Source organism: Astatotilapia calliptera, chromosome 18, assembly GCF_900246225.1.
Source record: "Astatotilapia calliptera chromosome 18, fAstCal1.2, whole genome shotgun sequence".
NCBI lineage: Eukaryota > Metazoa > Chordata > Actinopteri > Cichliformes > Cichlidae > Astatotilapia > Astatotilapia calliptera.
In genome coordinates, this window is record NC_039319.1 from 29590376 (window position 1) to 29610225 (window position 19850).

The 19850-nt window shown below is 42.7% G+C and overlaps 1 protein-coding gene across 1 annotated transcript; it reads right to left on the reverse strand.

Moving 5' to 3' along the window:
* Window positions 1-9: 9 nt before the first annotated feature.
* On the reverse strand, window positions 10-13743 carry LOC113011395 (neuropilin and tolloid-like protein 1). Its single transcript, XM_026150955.1, has 6 exons — window positions 12555-13743; window positions 10565-10692; window positions 8733-8961; window positions 8199-8312; window positions 7970-8114; window positions 10-1100 (listed from the first exon to the last, which is right to left on the reverse strand). The coding sequence occupies exons 1-6, from the start codon at window positions 12682-12684 to the stop codon at window positions 575-577; spliced, it is 1272 nt and encodes a 423-aa protein (XP_026006740.1). The 5' UTR covers window positions 12685-13743; the 3' UTR covers window positions 10-574.
* Between the last annotated feature and the right edge of the window lie 6107 nt (window positions 13744-19850).

A 19850-nucleotide genomic window follows, 5' to 3' on the forward strand; every position in this document is an offset into this window, starting at 1 on the left:
ATGGTCAAATTCAAGCAGAGGGTAAATATTTAATTCAGTAAATAAACATGAAATAAATCAGCCACAATATGACCTGACATACATGTAAATCGGATGATAAATAACACTTATAATTGCATTTTTCTTGCTTTGGTGTTGTAGGCATGTTCATCCATATAGGAAACACTTCAAACATCAAAACAATTAATGAATTATATTATTTTAAATATGATTTGATCTATGTGACATATTCTAGCCTAGAGTGAAAACATTAAACAAACAAGGAACCTAAAAAGGAAAAAATGGAACTGTGATCCAGCAAAATAGGCCTACTCATCCTTGGAACCATCTCTCATGAATTACATTGACATAGCAGTGTACCATTCAAGATAGCTCCTAAACTCTTTGGTTTTTGGGAATTACTATTAAAAAGACTTTTGGATTGCATTCTTGGAAATTACTTGGAATGTCTGAGAAAAAGGAACTCTACTGACCATATTAGGTAAAAACCTTTAAAAAAAAAAAATTGGCCACCTCTATTTGCAATATTAATTTTTACTGCAATTTCATTTGGGACCTTTTGTTGTTCTTTTAATTAGAAGTCATTAGACAGTGTACGATGGACCGTGTGGTCAAGCCCTGATGGGCCATGGTGGATTGGATGATGGTACATGTGGTGCTGACTGGTGGTGGGACCATCATCCATCATTAAATCCTCCTCCTCCTCTGCCCTGTACCCTCCTGCAGCGTCCTGTGAGTAGCTGTGCTTCATCACCACAATGTTCCGTCGACTCGTCGGCGTGTTGTGGTGAGAGAGTCGGGGCGACTGCTGGTTCACCATCACTGGCTGCAACTGGGGCACAAGAGCACCCCCATCAGGTACAATGGTGGCGTCCCTCACGCTTAAGTTGCTGCGGCTACCGTGGACACTGCCCTGGTGAGAGCCACAGTGGTGGTCACGGATGCATTTGCTTTCGGAGCGTCTCAGCTTGTGGAACTTGTCAAAGTCCTCGGCCAGGGCAGGATCGGTCAGTTCACCAGAGGGGGCACGGCGCAGAGTACAGAGTTCATAGTGAGGAGGCTCAAAACCGGGGTCGAGGAGGGCAGGATCAAAATCATCTCTGTGGATCCAAAGAGGTAAAGAGAGTACATGCACAGACATCCAGACCTACAGTTCCAGAGTACAGATACAATAAACGTTTAGGAATGTGCAACAGAAACTTTGAATGTAGCTACACAGACAATGATAAATGTGTATAAATTCCCATTAATGTGAATAAATTGTAAGATAAAAGTAGAAAGAACAAAATGCCAGCATGTGGTTTTTCAACATGCCTGGCTGCTCATGTGCAATTTGAAACTAAAGGTCTGAAATTCAAGCATTTATACATATGCACATTTCTAAACTGCAGTCAAAAAGCAAAAAAATTGAAAACCAGACAAATCCTTTCACGGACATCATCAATATCATGATACTGTAATGATCGTAGCATATCTATATATGTTTATTAGAACTTAATGAAACGTATTGCCTATAATCTGTCAAACGTATCTCTTATGAATGAAATCAAGTCACTTTGAGCCGCAAACTGCTGTTACAATTGCTGTTACAAGGTAGGTGCTGCAATCTGTTATTTATCCAGGTAAAATTGTCACTGACAATAAAAATTACTTTTTCAACAGAGATATGGCCAAGATTGCAGCAGAAATTGCAACAAATGTAACATTAGAGTTCTATTAAAAGATATTAAGTTTCCATAAAGGACTGAATTGTTTATAATGTAGCAGGCACGTGCAGATGGGGGGGGGGGCTAGAGGGGCTTGAGCACCCGCCCCTTTCCTGATGGGTGCCCAAGGTGCCCTTTTGTTGAGGCTATATATATATATATATATATATAAAACAACACCCAGCACGCCCCTGCGGGCGGTTTATCCTTCAAGCTCGGGTCCTCTACCAGAGGCCTGGGAGCTTGAGGGTCCTGCGCAGTATCTTATATATATATATATATATTAACGTGTGTGTGCGTGCGGAGTCCTGTCTGTGCCCCTCAACAATAATATTTAATAATATTTAACTATCAATCACAGTTTTGCTAAATAAAAGGATCTGGCTTGCATCAGTCACATGATCACATTTAACCAGTGATCGCCCTTGACGGCAGAACGCGCTGGTTACGAGCCGGGAACGAGCTCACAAAGAGCACGCGCATTTTTAGCGGTCCGGAGCTGTAGGAGAAACACAAATTAACTCAGAGACACAGACTGATGCGACAAAACCAGTAAGTAGGTGTACAGCGTACACTGTAGTGTATAGCACCCAGGAGTATTAGCTTATTACGTACACGTTGGTAAGCTGTCTTGTTGCAACTGACGAACTGAAACAAACGAGCGTGCTGTGTGTGCAACAACGCGACAAACATTACCTGTCCTTTTATTAACTGCACAAGTAGTGCTGGTCATAGCTGCTGGCTACCTGTGTCAGGCTGTCATGGGTCTGTAGCTCTGTCCACCGTTTTAGGGAACATATTTAGTTTTAAAGCAAGTTACAGGGCTTTTCCTCCCTTTCTGGAGGCATTATATTTCACTAAAAAACGACCTAATATGCATGTCCACATAATTATGCATTATTATAATTATAATATATTAAAAACACACGCTGTATTCTAAGCACCAGCTGTCTGTTAGAATGTGATTTTTTCTCTCTCTCTGTTGGCAGAGGTATAAAAATGCGCAGGAAAATCTGACGTGCATGGCAAACTTCACTGACGATATTTAGGGAGGAATAAACTAGGGCTGCTCGATTATGGCAAAAATGATAATCACGATTATTTTCACTGAAATTGAGATCACGATTATTTGACGATATTTATTTAACCCTTTAAGATCTACCATAGAACCAAGTCCGCCAGAGCTTATAATATTTTTTTTACATGCTGTAGTGCCATTTGTGGGAGCATTTCAAGTTGCTATACATCAATACAACAGTTATAGCCCATATTTTAAAAATGTGTATGTATTAAGTCCATAGTAACTACATTAATTGCAAAAAAGTGCAATAAACTACAAAAAAATTGAAAATCGTTTTTGTTTTTTTTTACATATATTTCTACTTGGAGAAATTTAAGAGGCTTATCCCTCAAAACTTTAAATACAAAAAAGTTGCAAAAAATAGTTTACAACAACAGGAAATTTATTTTGAGTGTCTTCATAGTTTTATTTTTGGAGATACAGCAATTTTTATATACACTGCAGGAAAAATAAAAAAAACAATCCTATGATGCAAATTTGCAAAGAATGTGCATGTGCATCAAAATAAACTATTTCCAGCAGTGCAATTCGAGTTCTAAGGCCTACAAGTAAAAAACTACATTTTCCGCGAAAATGACGTCACTTGCGATAGTTCGCGTTGAGGTCTTTTTCAATGTGGGAAGTGTTAAGAACAGCTGATCAGATCGGCAAAGCGTGTTTCTGGAATATTATGTTTTTGTTCCTGCAAGCGCTTTTTATGCAATTTTTGCAAAGCTATATGTGGAAGGAAACCGTGACCTAGGACAAGCTGATGGCATAAGATGTAAGTACAACTCCTCTGGTTTCATATGGAAAAAAATTTATTGTGCTAGCTTAGCGGTTCAGGTTCTACAGGGATTTAAAAATAGTTATACAAAACGAGCATGCTGCTCTGACCGGCTTTAAAGGGTTAACAATAACAATGTATTGAATAATGACTTTAAAAAATAATATAAAATAGTGTGCAAATACTGATAACAGTGCAAATGTTTGCAATAAAAGAAATAAATGAAAAATGTAAACTTTGCAGTGTTGCTCTGTGGTGCAGCTACGACACCATAGCAAAGTTTACACACTGTGTCTACTTGATCCATGTCTGACTCCGCGAACCCATAATGTTTCCACACCACTGAAGTTTTTTTTTTTTTTTTACCTCTCTTTTCAACCAACGGCAGTCCACTCCTCTCCAAATAACTTCTGCTTAGCTTTCCGAGCTTCCCTCGGGTCCTCTTAATTGTTGTGACGCGTGTTCGAAATGCAGAGCAGTGCGCTTGATTTGCCACACGGAGCAGCGCGAGAGTAAAGCATGAGGGAGGGGCTAATAATCGGCTCAGTCATTTTTAATGATCGTTGAAAGCCCAGATCGTAATCATGATTAAAATTCGATTAATTGAGCAGCCCTAGAATAAACACACATCAAACATAAATGAACCATTTGCCTGTCTCCATAATTGAGAGCATTTTCTCTTCTTATGTCAACACTCTCTCTCTCTTTTTTTTTTTTTTTTTTTTTTTTTTTGCTTTTTCGGTCATGTTATGTTTACCTGTCAAAGGCTTGTTACAAACTATGAAACACATCTTGCAGACTTCTGGATGTTAGAAGAAAACTAATACTGCTCATGAAGGAGACTAAAGGCAGGAAGGTGTCCTTTAAAACTAAATATGTTAATAGGACCTCCCTATTTATATCATAGTTTATGATATAGCACGTGTATTTCAGTAATAGCCTGCTGAGGCCACTATACGTGCTGGCCTCATATCAAATGTGAAGGCAGACTGAGTCTATGTTTGACATTTTTTATATCTAATCTTCCTTTTCAAACATTTAAACAGCAGCGAGTCTGCAGCTGAGGGAATACAAACTCATATTGTCAGAACAGGTTTGCTCGTTTCTTGGATTCATTTGGTGATTTATTAAATGTATAACTGTTATTCTAATCTGCTGCTGAGTCTCTTACACTTTTCTTTATGCTGTATATTTTCACGTCTTTGGAATAGTTGGAAGTTAGATAGTCAGCTGGGAAACTTTGTGTTAACTCATGGAGCTGAGGATATCGTGGATATCGTGGATATGCTGACCTCGCTGCATGGTGTACAGAGCGAGGTCAGCATGATTAATATTCACAATAAAAATATTAGCCGAACATCATGAAGTCTGTATGTGTTTCATAGTGTCGAACAACCTTTGTACAGTTAAAGCCAGCAGTTACTACATGACGGAAACACCAACGTTATCTCTTCTATGTGTTTATACAGAGGTCACGCTGATTACTGAACAAAAACCCAAAGATCAGATGTTAAACAGATTTATTTGCTCTCTCTCCTCCTTAAACATGTTTTTAATGTTAGTTATAATTCAGAATTGGCGACTGAAACACGTAGGACACATAAGAACATCAGGAAATAAAACACAGATAAATATAACCTCAGTAAAAGAAGTCAGCGGGGGTTACTACAGCTGTGTACCGGGGCCTGCGCTTTGTTGGTGGGATTGCTTGCGAGGCGAGCGGGTCTATCCCACGCTTTGCCGTGAGACTGGGCAGACATCTCCGAAATCATCGAAACACTTTTGTAAAGAGGCTGTATCTTGACAAACCGACCAGACACATGAAGATTAAACCACTACATTCTCGGCTAAAAAAATATTAAAACGGTATTTGGTGACACACAAACAGGGTTTTTCAAAGCTCAGTTCTGTTAGCTTCCACAGACAATGGCCACCAGGCCAAAGCAATGGTTTTGACTCGATCAGCGTTAACCCCGCCCCCTGAGTTTGATGGGTGAGGCTGACAGATAAAATTATTTCATGATGAGAGCCAGGCGCCAGGACTGCCAAAATGAAATAAATAAATATATCATTAAATAATTAATTAAATGTGTCAATAATTAATTAAATGTGTCAATAATTAATTAAAATGTGAAATACATAAATAATTAATTAAATGTGTCAATAATTAATTAATTAAATGTGTCAATAATTAATTAATTACATGTGTCATAACTATTTATTTAATTAATTAATTCCAATTTTAATTAATTATTGACACATTTAATTAATTATTTAATGGTGTATTTAATTAATTCATTATGGCAGTCCTGGCGTTCCATACCAGAGTGGCCGATGGCGTGATATGGCAGCCTCGCTTCTGTCAGTCTGCCCCAGGGCAGCTGTGGCTACAACTGTAGCTGCCTCCACCAGTGTGTGAATGTGAGAGTGAATGAATAGTGGCATTGTAAAGCGCTTTGGGTGTCTTGAAAAGCGCTATATAAATGCAATCCATTATTATTATTTCATATTTATTACTTCCCCCTCCTCATTGCTTTATTATTGTAGCTCTAGTAATAAATAATTTTTAAAAAAAAAGATTCTGGATCAGCACCATGATGCCCATAGTATATACAGTATTCTGAAGAAGGTCTAAAATGTCATTGTGTGTGCGTGCATGTGTTTGTTTTATTTAGATGGATTTTTAAAAAACACATTACTCATGATATAACATTGTCCAGACATGGCTGGCAAGGACATGAGGAGGAAACAGTAGGAGCTGTGTGAGGCTACTAAAGGCAGGGCTATAACATTTTTCTGTCATCATTTTATTTTAGATTAAGTGCAAGAGTTGTTAGGTGTGGATAATTAGATTATAGTTTATTGCAATAGCAAGTTGTGCCTTGTACTCAGATAGACAGCAAGTGGAGAGTGATATATGAAATGATGGGATGGAAGGAAGAAGAGAAGCAAAGAGTGAATCACAGGCAGAGCCTAAATTATTTCTCACAGTTTTTGTTGCCTTATGATTCCAAGCGCTGTCACCAATCTTTGCATTTTGTTATTATCTCATGACACTTGTTTAATCAGCTACCATCTCTCCTATGGACTTTTTAATGTCTACAGTCTCAGATCAACACAGCCCTGCCCTCCAGCACTATCCACAGCAACCCCTCAACAGCAACATTGTACCCATCAGGTAAAGCATCGGCTACGTTTGCTTTGCCTTGTTGCCCATATTAGATTTTTGATAAATGTGTGTTGTTGTTATTCAGCCTGGTTCAATGTGCCCCTTTTTAACTTTGAGCACCCACCCCTTTAAACCTCTCTGCACAGCCCTGTAATGTAGGTACAATAACACAGAGTCATAGAGACAAAGCAGGTTATTTCTTCATTTTATAACCTCTGTGGGAATCCAGCTGACTACAGTTTATTTAAGAATATAGGCAAAGGTGTTATGTGTAGAAAACATATAGAAACATCAGAAATCACTTTCTGGCAGAACACAGGTTTGTGAATTTACACCTAGCACGTAAATTGAGTGTAATATTTGCAAATACATATGCACGTTACATGTACATTTTAACAGCAACCAGAAGGTTTAAGTATGAATAACTGGCAGTTTTTATTTCCTATCTGGCGCGACTTCATAATTCTACACCATTAACTAAGGATGCAAGATGGTCACAACACATGGAAAAGAGTGGGGGAGTCTTCTTTTGGACATTTGGATGCGACCTCTGAAGTACTGTGATTGACAAAAAAGTCGACAATTCCTCAGAGATAAAGTATTGGCTTAACTTTTCAGTCATTTCCAATCTTCATTTTTATGTTTACAATTAAAAGCCCCTGTTATTGATATTAATGTGAGGGTTAAAATGTCTGACCTGTAACAGAATTTTGAAAGTCGTGCCCTTTACTCTTTTACAACTATGTAAATGTGCAGTTTTAAACACTGCTCAAATCAAGCGATTTTGGCTACTGAGTAAAGATAGATCAAGATCTACAAATTGATCAAATCGATAGTTAATGGTATATCTCAGTCCCAGCAAAGCACACATGAAGCAGCATCAGCATTTATTAGGAACTGGACACTTGCGATTTTGGGCTATATTCTGATGCACACAGGTGTTTTGTTTATTATTTAAAAATCTGTTCTTATAAAAACACATCACACATCTACCAAGACAAAATCTTTGTTTCACGTGTAAATACTTCTGAAATGTTCACTCTGAAAGGAAGTTTTGGATATGTGGAGGTCAAAAAGTACAGAGAAAGCTAATATTACCAAAAAATACCCGCGTACATGAACAGAGCCTTGATGTCTACAAAGTTCTATAGTTCTGAATGTTTTGGTTTATTTAACCACTAAAGTCTTTAATTCCCCTTGTTCTCTTTTTGACAATACTACTAAATAACAATTTACCGAGACTTTACCTGCGGATGATGTATTTCTTGCGAGGCTGTTTGACCTGGATGATGACAGAGATGATGAGCAGGATGACGACCAGACCACAGGTTACTCCAATGATAGTGAGGTTAGTGTTATCTAGCGTATCCAAGATGCTCGGTTTCCTCGTCTCTGGTTGAGGGGATGATACAGACAGAAATCACAGTCGTGTTTTGTGAAAACAGCATGTGGCTGGTGGTTGGAATTTCAACATACCTTTGCAGTGATTCTCATCCCATGGGTAAACACAGTTCTGGATGCCATTGCACACCAGAGTGTGATTTATGCACATGTTGCTATGGCAAAAGAAAGTGTCTCTCTCACACGGAGCTGAAACAAGACAGGCAGGAAAGATACGGCTGTAGCAATATGTTCTTCTTCAAAGTCAGACTTTAACTATACTCACTTTTGGCTCCATTTCTGCCTAAACAGGCAACATTAGCTATGGGCTTGCTAAGGAACAGCACCACTCCTTTCCCTAGAAGCCAACAGCCAACACAGATAGCGTTCTGCTAGCTGCTCCTCCCTGAGCCTCGTTCTGCCAGAGGTTTCTTCCTGTTAAACAGGAGTTTTTCCTTCCCACTGTTACCAAGTGCTTGCTCACTGGCAGATGATGTATAGATGTATATACTTCATAAACTGTTGCAATCCCCTGAACACTTGTTATCTAAATTCTACTCATTATTTAACATTTTCCAATAAATCTTGATCTTTAAAAGAAACAAATCTCAGGCAGACAGATTTACTCACGTTCATGGAAGGTTGTAAAGAGGATTTTGAATCTGCTCTTCCTGCTGCCCTCGTCTGCCCACAGTCTCACCACCCCCACAGAGGTAACCAGCATGACATCGTTGGCCACAGTGGAGCAGAACTTATTCTTTAAGTGCTCAACGGAACTGCTGCCGTCATAGATGCCAACAAAGTTACGCTTACACTCATTGGAGTTATGCATCTCATACTCAAGAAAACGCATGTAGATCTGTGAGGAGACAAAAGGATGAGAAGAAAGAGTGCTGTGAATGGACCAGAGTTTAATAACACTGGGACATCTTTATGTTTTTCTCCTTTCATTTTTTCATGACTTGAAGACCTTCTCTATTTATCACATAAAAATTCCTCGTTGAAATGGCTCAAATATCCAACAGTGACAAAAGAAATGTAGATGTGTAAATACTAACAGCAATATTATTTAACTGGCAAGATTTTGTTGACCTGCAGTCATTTATTGAGCTCTGAAAGGCTGACATCTTTGGACGTTTTGAAGATGGTTTTAAAAAATTCTACAGTGTTTGTCTGAAAACAACCAACTTCAACATCATTAAATGAGAACTGCTACAACAGTTTCACATCAGTCATTGCTGAGCAGAATACTGTAAAAATGTGATGTTCACATTATCAGAGATGGGCAGTAACGCGTAACGCGTTAAAAGTAATTAGATTACAGTAACGCGTAATGCGTTACTGTAATCTAATTACTTTTTTCAAGTAACGAGTAAAGTAAGGGATTACTATTGCAAAAACGGTAATTAGATTACCGTTACTTTCCCGTAGGAACGCTGCATTACTGCATTACTAAAACCGTGATTTTTTTGCAAGAATGTCTCAAGACAGTGACGTAAGCGAGTGCGACGTGAGACAACAGCTGTCTGCAGATCAACAATGGATCATATATCGAGTGCGGGAGAGAGTATGAGCATGCAGCGTTTAAAGCGTGGAAGTACTGACCTTACTTTGAGTTTGATTCCATAAAAAGTGACAAAAACATTAGCGTCCGTTGTGCGTGGGAAGAAAACTTCTTTTTACTCCGAAAAAAACCCTAAACAAGCTCCGAGTGCGCAACGACGTAATGGGAAATTCAAAGAGAAACTCGCGGATTCTTCCACTGACTGCTGCGCCACACCTGCACCAGAGCACACCTCCGCCTACCCCACTCCTGCTTTACACGTGAAAATAGAGCAACAGGACTGCTAGTCTTTGATTTTATTTACTTTCTGCTGTGTTTTTCTTGCATCTATTTGAAAGACTGAGTGTAAACACAAAAATATTTTATTTTATGTGCTGGAATGTGCAGAAAATAGGTTTAAATGTTAAACTAATTTCTTCAAGCCAGAGAATGGTGCATATAATTTAATTTTTGCTTGATGCATAAAGTTAAAAGATTAAAACTGATAAAACGAGTTTAAAAAAAAGAGACTTTTCCATTTGATTACATTTTGTATGATGGATTATGCAGAAAAAGTAGAATTGGGTTGACAGATCTATTGCTTTATTACCTATTCAGGTTGTAAATCGTGTTTTTAAAAGTAACTAAGTAATTAATTACTTTTGAAAATAAGTAATCAGTAAAGTAACGGGATTACTCTTTTGGGGAAGTAATCAGTAATTCGTTACTGATTACTTTTTTCAAGTAACTTGACCAACACTGCACATTATGTTACAGGTAGAACACCGGCCTACTGTCTCAACAAGCAGACAACCAATCAATTCCAGGTATCTGAAGTTTGTAGTAGAGTCAAATTCCATCTGTGATTAGCAGAGATTGTTTAAATAAGAAAGAAAGAAATGGCACACAGTATGCAGACCTTGGCTCTCGGTGGAGCCCTGATGTACCATCTGCAGTCCACGGCTTCAGTCTGCTGCGCCCGGCCTTCCTTAGCTATCTGCGTTGAATCTACGTAGCCTTCTGGACCATTCATCTCAAACTCACAAACTGTGGAGAGCAGCAGTTTTACGTAACAGTTAAAGCAATGCTGTTGTAACAATGAGGCCTGTTTCAGTTGTAGAGACAAGTTTTCTGTAGTACTTGACGCTTCATATGAAGATTTATGCAACCTCAAATGCTGCGTAAAATGTAAAATAAAATGGAATCCAGTGGTCTGCAAGCCTCATAAACTATAAATCAAATGCTTAAACTGAGAAAATACAATTTAAGAAAAAAGATCATTTTGAATTTTAATGCCAGCCACATGTCTCAAAAAAGTTGGGCATGCCATGTTTACTGTTGTGTAGCGTCCACTCTTCTTTTAACAACAGCCTGTTAACGTTGGAAACTGAGGAGACTAGAATGTTGCCTCATTCTTGTCTGATATAGGATTCTAGCTGTACTACAGTGCAGTGCCTTCTTTTTTGTGATTTTCATTCTATGATGTGCAAAATGTTTCCAACTGGTGTAAAGTCTGGACTATATGCAGGCCAGTTCAGTCCAGCAAAGTTATGCTGTTCTAATAGATGCAGTAGGTTTGGTATTGCCTTGGTAAAATGGTGTCTTTTTCCCTGAAAACACACTTTTCAACACTGATGATGCCTTTCTAGTAGATCTGCAAGCCCAGAGAAAATGGCAGTGTTTCTGGATCATATGGCTTCTTCTTTGCATCCTATAGCTCTAACCCGTGTTCATGGACGGCACACTGAACTGTGTTCATTGACAATGACTTCTGGAAGTGTTCCTGAGACCGGGCACTGATTTCCATGATAGATTCATGCTTTTTTTTTTTTTTTTCACGATTTCCAGCCTTGTCCCCTTGTGCACAGAGATTCTTCCAGATTCTCTGAATATTTCGATTCACCCAATTAGCTGTAAAAGGCTTCTTTTTACCACCACTTACTTTTCTAGACCTCGTATATTTTCAGATATGCTGTTGCCATCAATTTCAAAATGAACTAATATGTTTCATAACGTAAAAGGTTTGTGAGGTTTATGTTTTTATTGACATTTTACATAGCATCCCATCCTTTGTGGAGTTGGGCTTGCCCTTGGCAATGTGAAAATGTTAAACAGCACTTTATCTCATCATCATCTCAGAATGTTAAAGACAAGATATCTTTGAATAGATAAATGTGCAAACATTTTTATTTTACATAGGCTAACTATGTGTCACCATGTCACTATGTGTTTCCCCTTTGACAGAAACGGTTCAAAACTGGTTGTGATGTCACAAATTAAGTTTCCAAATTCAAATTTTAGACTCTATTTAAATTTTTACATCTTGTAGCATCGAGTATGAAGGGTTTTCTAGTACTGTTATTAACACAATTCTGAGGAAAATAACATGTATGTGTGGAGCTGTACCTAAGTCAAAAATTTAAATACACCTCATTACATTTTTAGTTTTTTTAAAACTCCAACATTGGTTCTCATGGCAGATTGGGAAATTGATACATTAAGTTGGAAAGGTTAAAACTAGCAGTTAAAACCTCCATTACTGTATGCACATTCCAGTTTCCAGTAATCACTAGTAACACTGCAGTAATGCTAACTTAGGATTTTGTCTCCATATAACATTATAATCATACTTGCTAACCTCTAGCTCACAGATTTATGTACTGTGAGCTCAGACTAATGTGTAACAAAGTCACCATGTACAAACGTCTCAGTTATTAAAACATGACACATGTAATGTACTGCAGTTTTCCAGCAACATGACATCTTTCCTGCAGTATGTAAATTTGATTTAACAACTCGTTTCCTACTTTGATGTTAACACATATCAATTTAATCAAGCACTACACTGACTTTCTGCTTTGTGTCTAATATTATGTTGTATCATGATCACACACAAGTTTAATACTCACATGGTAGAGCTGGCAGTTCCCCAAGCCCTTTAAACTCGGGATCTGAAAGCAGAACATCGGTCTTGTAAGAGGCAAATAAATCTTTATAACATGATGTACTCCACGTACTGTATGTGATAAACACATGCATTTAAAATTGTGTACACATAAGGTGTTTAAAGATGTTTGTGTGGCAGATGTTCTGTGGACAATATCCCCAGATGTTTTGTGTCAAGGTGCCAGAGCTGTCATTGCAGAACAAGAAGGCTCACACAACATTTGCAGGTGGTCTTATTGTCGTGGATGATTGGTGTATAATATTTAAATACATTTGCATGTGTTCAGTAAATGCAGTACAGTTGGAAGAAATGTCGAAACATGCAGACGCGTGACAAACTAACCAATACAGGCAATAGCCTGGGTGACTCTGTTTAATCAGTGGGTCCATTTTACTCACATGGTTTTTCGCCACTTGTTCCCTAAAGACGTAAGAGTCACTGCTAATGAATGCAAAGTTTTTCTCAGTGATAACCTTTCTCCTAAATTTTTATCTAACATTTCTATCCTTACTGGAGTGATTACTCACAGGATGAAAACACACCCATTCATAGGGCACAAGGGTTCACTGTATGGTGTGATTGATGCAGATGATAATGATGTGAATCATTAGCCATGTCTCAACTGAACATCTAGGGAAGATTTTTTGGCCAGACTATCCGTTAGACCCTCGACCATCATCGTCAAAAAACCAAATGCAAGAGTGCTGTATCTGTTTAACAGAGTTCCAGAGAATAGGAGAATCATTGGGTGCACATGCTGACAAAAAGGAGCAGGGTAGAACTAAGAAGAGATTAGCAATGATGTGACCATGGACCATGAAATGTTGTTTAATTATGCATCTTGCACTGATCACAGACAAAAATAATTAATAGCAACACAAAGTGGCTACATACCTAGTAAATTGACAACCAAAGGGAGGGAGGAATACCATTGGCTGACAATAGCCAGGATTAGGACAGAAATGTTCCCACCTGACCACTTCAAATTCAGCTGATTTCATTTCTTTCTATTTTTTTGAACAATAAACTTTGTCTAGTTAATGAAGGCTTACAAAATCTTTATAGAATAAACACCTTGATAGTCCAAAATACAACAGTTTGGTGCTTTTTCAATTCAATTCAATTTTATTTATATAGCGCCAAATCACAACAAAAGTTGCCTCAAGCGCTTCATAGATACAGAGAAAAACCCAACAATCATATGACCCCCTATGAGCAAGCACTTTGGCGACAGTGGGAAGGAAAAACTCCCTTTTAACAGGAAGAAACCTCCGGCAGAACCAGGCTCAGGGAGGGGCGGGGCCATCTGCTGCGACCGGTTGGGGTGAGAGAAGGAAGACAGGATAAAAGACATGCCGTGGAAGAGAGACAGAGGTTAATAACAGATATGATTCAATGCAGAGAGGTCTATTAACACATAGTGAGTGAGAAAGGTGACTGGAAAGGAAAAACTCAATGCATCATGGGAATCCCCCGGCAGCCTACGTCTATTGCAGCATAACTAAGGGAGGATTCAGGGTCACCTGGTCCAGCCCTAACTATATGCTTTAGCAAAAAGGAAAGTATTAAGCCTAATCTTAAAAGTAGAGATAGTGTCTGTCTCCTGAATCCAAACTGAAAGCTGGTTCCACAGAAGAGGGGCCTGAAAACTGAAGGCTCTCCCCTCCCATTCTACTTTTAAACACTCTAGGAACAACAAGTAGTTCTGCAGAGCGAGAGCGAAGTGCTCTAATAGGGTGATATGGTACTACAAGGTTGTCAATGGAAAATTGTACTTAGTAGTCAGTATAATCTTTTAATGATATAAGTTTGCATATGGTAGAATACTGCATGTAATCACTTGTGTTTAGAAGTATATAGTTGGTGGCATATTGAAAGAATGTCTCATCCTAGGAGGTCTGTAACATTCCAGGGTGTTCTGGCGTTCACCCCCACATCCTAGGAGTATGGGAGAGGTCGTACCTTGTCTTATTGTTTTACGGTAGGATTAACGTAGCTACGTCAGTTTTAGTCTAAGTGCTTGTGGCGGAGGCGTGGCTCCGGGCGCAGCTGCCGGGGAGGAGTGGAGCAGAAGGCTCAACAGGGCGGCGCTGCGAGGCCGGTAAGAACAGCTGATGGTGTTTATGTACTAATGATGGTCTCCCTCCGCTGTGTTTATAGTGAGACGGGGAGGAGCGGCGAGAGATCAGGTGGGCTCGTGAGCTGTCAGGCTGTGCGACTGAGTCAGCTGTGTAAACAAACAAATAAATGTGGAATTTGGCAGTACATACCTGCGTGTGCGTGTGTTTGTGCCTGGTGTATTCCACAAGTGGTGCCGAAACCCAGGACAGTGCCGGTGGGGAAATGTCCGACCCACAGGCCGCGCCACCCGCCCAGCCCCTGCAATTCTTGGCGCAGATGCTGGCGGAGATGGCGGCGATGAGCCGGGATCAGGCGGCCGACCAGCGTGCCCACCTGGTCGCGCTGCGGGAGCAGACGGACCGACAGACACAAGTTCTGGAGCGGCTGGTCGGGGCCGCTGCCACGCCGAAGCCCTCGCCACTGTCGGTGACGGTGCCCCGGATGGGGGACGGGGACGACCCACAGATTTTTCTGGAGACCTTCCGTGCCACGGCGGAGGCGTGCCAATGGCCGCGGGAGGAGTGGGCTCCGCGGCTGCTCCCCCTGCTGTCTGGGGAGGCACAAACAGCGGCCCTGAGTCTGCCTCCGGCGTCCAGGAGCAGCTTCCCGGATGTGAGCCGGGCGGTGGTGGACAGGCTGGGGCTCACCGCCGAAGACCATCGCCGGGGGTTCCGGGCCTGTCGGCTGGCTACATCGGACCGACCATTCGCCTGGGCCCGACAGCTGCGCGACGCGGCGGTGCGCTGGCTGCAGCCGGGAACATCGGAGGGCGAGACGAAGCTGGTGGACAAGGTGGTGCTGGAGCAGTTCACGGAGGGATTGCCAGCGGAGACGGCGAGATGGGTCCGGTGCCACCGGCCCGCAAGCTTGGAGGTAGCGGTGACGCTGGCGGAGGACCACCTTGCCGCTGGAGCAGGGGAGTCCGGGGACGCCGGACGGAGGCCGAACAAACAGGCCCCAGTGCCGGCCCTGAGGCGCTGTGTGCCGGCACCAGGGCAGGCAGCGCGGCTGCCGGCGCTGAGCCCCACTAACCCTTTCGCGGCGATGGTGCCGTCCAGGGGAACCGAGCCGAGTGGAGCCGCCCCCGAGCCACGGAGGGCAGCACAAACGCCGGGGCCGGAGTGTTGGAAGTGCGGGCAGCCGGGACACCTGAGGAGGGATTGTCCGCTTATGGAAGTGGGGCAGGTGTTCCGCGTTGCTGGCGCCCCAGAACCCTCCCCCGGTCCAGGAGGGACATACAGTATTCCGGTAAGGACTCGAGGGGGTATACGCCAAGCGTTGGTGGACACGGGCTGCACACAGACCCTCGTGCACCAAGGCTTGGTTCGCCCCGGGGCATTATTGGAGGCCGAGTGGGTGGAGGTGAGGTGTGTTCATGGTGATGTGCACCGGTACCCCATAGTGCCGCTGCTGCTAAAATACAAGGGCCATACACATAGGGTAACGGCGGCGGTTAGCCCGCGCCTGTCGCACCCCCTGATTCTGGGTACCAATTGGCCGGGGTTTCATCAGCTACTGGGGCAGTACGCGGGGGTGCGATCACGACCGGAAGCGGGGTGTAGCGTGTGCGCGGCATTCAGCGGTGACGCGGGGTCGTCCGACACCGACTCCAGGGGGGAGGAGCCGGCGGGTCCCTCACGGGACGTCCCGCCGGCCCCGGAAGTGTCCCCCATGGGTGATTTCCCACTGGAGCAGTCTCGTGACAGCACCCTACGCTCAGCCTTTGACCAAGTGATGGCTATTGATGGTCACGTGGTGCGCCCTGAGGCCGCGCAGACCTACCCGCGTTTCATCTTATTAAATGACCGATTACATCGAGTGAGTCGTGACACTCAGACTGAGGAAACACACACCCAGTTGTTGGTGCCGCAGGGCCGCCGGGAAACGCTTTTCCAGGCGGCCCACTATAACCCCATGGCAGGGCATATGGGCTACGAGAAAACTCTGGAGCGAATAACGGCCCGATTTTATTGGCCTGGCATCCGAGTGGATGTGCGCCGCTGGTGCGCGTCCTGCCCGGACTGCCAACTTGTTAACCAGCCGGCCATACCGAGAGCGCCTCTGCGCCCTCTCCCCCTCGTTGAGGTCCCGTTTGAGCGCATCGGCATGGACCTCATCGGGCCGTTTCACCGGAGTGCACGCGGTTACCGCTTTGTGTTAGTCCTGGTGGATTACGCAACGCGGTACCCGGAAGCAGTTCCGCTGCGCACCATCTCGGCTAAGAGTGTGGCGCAGGCACTGTTTCAGGTCATCTCCCGAGTCGGAATCCCGAAAGAGATACTGACTGACCAGGGCACGTCGTTTATGTCTCGTACACTGCGGGAACTGTATGAATTACTGGGCATTAAATCTATTCGGACCAGCGTCTACCACCCTCAGACTGACGGGCTGGTGGAGCGGCTGAATAAGACCTTAAAGTCCATGATTCGGAAGTTCATTAATGAGGATGAACGCAATTGGGATCACTGGCTAGACCCTCTGTTATTCGCAGTGCGGGAGGTGCCCCAGGCCTCCACGGGATTTTCTCCCTTTGAACTGCTGTTCGGCAGGAGGCCACGTGGGGTGCTCGACCTGATTAAAGAAAGCTGGGAGGACGGTCCGAGCCCCGCCAAAAATGAGATACAGTACGTGTTGGACCTGAGAGCAAAACTCCACACTTTGGGGCGGTTGTCGGGGGAGACTTTGCTCCAGGCTCAGCAGTGTCAGCAACGCCTGTATAACAGAGGGGCTACACTCAGGCAATTTTCGTTGGGAGATAGAGTGCTTGTGTTTCTCCATTCTTCCAGCTCGAAGTTGCTCGCCAAGTGGCAAGGTCCCTTTGTGGTCACACGGCGTGTCGGGGACGTGGACTATGAGGTCGCTCGGTCGGACAGGGGAGGAGCCACGCAGATTTATCACCTCAATCTCCTTAAAGCGTGGAGAGAGGTTGAAACCGCATCTCTGGTGAGCCTGGTGAAGGAGAGAGATGAGTTGGGGCCTGAGGTGCCAAATTCTATCATTCCCGCCTCCCTCCCTTGTGATGGCCATCTCACACAGGCCCAGAGAGCGGACGTTGTCGCGTTGCAACAGTGCTTTGCGGACGTGTTCTCCCCCCTGCCCGGCCGGACGTCCCTCATCGAGCACCATTTTGTGACGCAGCCCGGCGTGACGGTGCGTTCACGGCCCTACAGGCTCCCGGAGCATAAGCGAAAAATCGTGCAGAGGGAATTGGCGGAAATGCTGAGGATGGGAGTAATAGAAGAGTCGCACAGCGCCTGGTGTAGCCCCATCGTTCTGGTGGCGAAGAAGGATGGGTCTATACGGTTCTGTGTTGACTATCGCAGGGTGAACGAAGTGTCACGCTTTGATGTAAATGTATTGAGTTTTGCTTCCCTTGGGTCTCGTGTCAGATTTCTCACAGCTGTGTGTGTGTGTGTGTGTTGTTAGATTCTTCCCAGTTTAGGTTTTGTACAGTTTTCTGGTCAGCAATAAAAGCTGCCATTTTGAGTTCAGTTCTGTTTCCAGTGAGTTCATGTTTGGGTCCAATTCCTGCCTGCACACAGCTGGATCATGACACTGAGATTGTATTTTTTATTTCCTAGACTTAAGCCAACCCTTTGAGCCACTGATATTTAGGGGTCAGATTGATTGTTCATGGCTTGACCCACATATATTTTGTCAGGGCTTAAGGCTCTTCATTTTGTTTTGTTTTTTTGACAAATAAAGGTCAACCTCTATTCTGTAATACACGAGATATGTGCACCAATTTTGTCAAGAAAAACAGATTAAACAAAATCTCTGAGCTTCAGTCGTTGGATAAAGTAAGCGCAAAATAACACAGACTAAAAATGACAACGTTAAAGATATACTGCAAAATAAAATAAAAACACGGCTGGCCTAAACTTACGTAATCTATGTGCCAGTTCATTTCCTCTGCCCTTATTTAAACCCACCATCCCCCCTCTACAAAAAGAAACCCTGATGCTCCTCATCAAAAACAGAGAAACACATTTAGCACGAGGAAGGGAGCAGACAGATATTTTGTTCTAAACCTTTGTGCTGATGAATCTACTCGCTAGGTGGATTATAAATTCTGACGTACCAGCTTAGTTGTTGAGGTCAGATTAGACTCCAGCAAAAATAAAACAAACGGCTTATTTTCCAAGCATAAATTCTCATTTTTTCCATTATTTTTCCATAACCTTTGGTCAGGGGTTGTGATGTAGGAAGACCAGGTGATGGACACAACTCAGCCTCAAATACACAAGGACTCTCATTAATTCTCTCATGTTTCTAACCTATTTCCTCTCCAAGCTCAGCCAGATTAATCATGTTCATTCCTGTGTGTTTGGGTGTGTTTGTGCGTTTGTGATGCAACAATACCTTACCAGGGGTTTTACGCCTAATGTAAGACGGAAAAAAGGGGAATACAAAGCCTGTTTTATGAAAATTACTTGTATATTCATCTCATTCAGCGAAAATGAGTGAAAACGTTTGCAGAAATATTTATGTGCATATATCTACAGGAATGGCAGAATTATTAGGCAAATGAGTATTTTGTCCACATCATCCTCTTCATGCATGTTGTCTTACTCCAAGCTGTATAGGCTCGAAAGCCTACTACCAATTAAGCATATTAGGTGATGTGCATCTCTGTAATGAGAAGGGGTGTGGTCTAATGACGTCAACACCCTATATCAGGTGTGCATAATTATTAGGCAACGTCCTTTCCTTTGGCAAAATGGGTCAAAAGAAGGACTTGACAGGCTCAGAAAAGTCAAAAATAGGGAGATATCTTGCAGAGGGATGCAGCAGTCTCAAACTTGCAAAGCTTCTGAAGCGTGATCATCGAACAATCAAGCGTTTCATTCAAGATAGCCAACAGGGTCGCCAGAAGTGTGTGGAAAAACCAAGGCGCCAAATAACTGCCCATGAACTGAGAAAAGTCAAGCATGCTGCTGCCAAGATGCCACTTGCCACCAGTTTGGCCATATTTCAGAGCTGCAACATCACTGGAGTGCCCAAAAGCACAAGGTGTGCAATACTCAGACGACCACCACTGAACAAGACACACAAGCTGAAACGTCAAGACTGGGCCAAGAAATATCTCAAGACTGATTTTCCTAAGGTTTTATGGACTGATGAAATGAGAGTGAGT

Excerpts from the sequence above, each read along its gene's own strand:
- LOC113011395 (XM_026150955.1), bottom strand. The coding sequence starts at position 12,684 with ATGCATGTGTTTATCACATACAGTACGTGGAGTACATCATGTTATAAA. Across the intron at positions 10,693-12,554 it reads GGAACTGCCAGCTCTACCAT|TTTGTGAGTTTGAGATGAAT; the intron begins GTGAGTATTAAA and ends TGCTCTCCACAG. Across the intron at positions 8,313-8,732 it reads CTTTACAACCTTCCATGAAC|CTCCGTGTGAGAGAGACACT; the intron begins GTGAGTAAATCT and ends GTCTTGTTTCAG.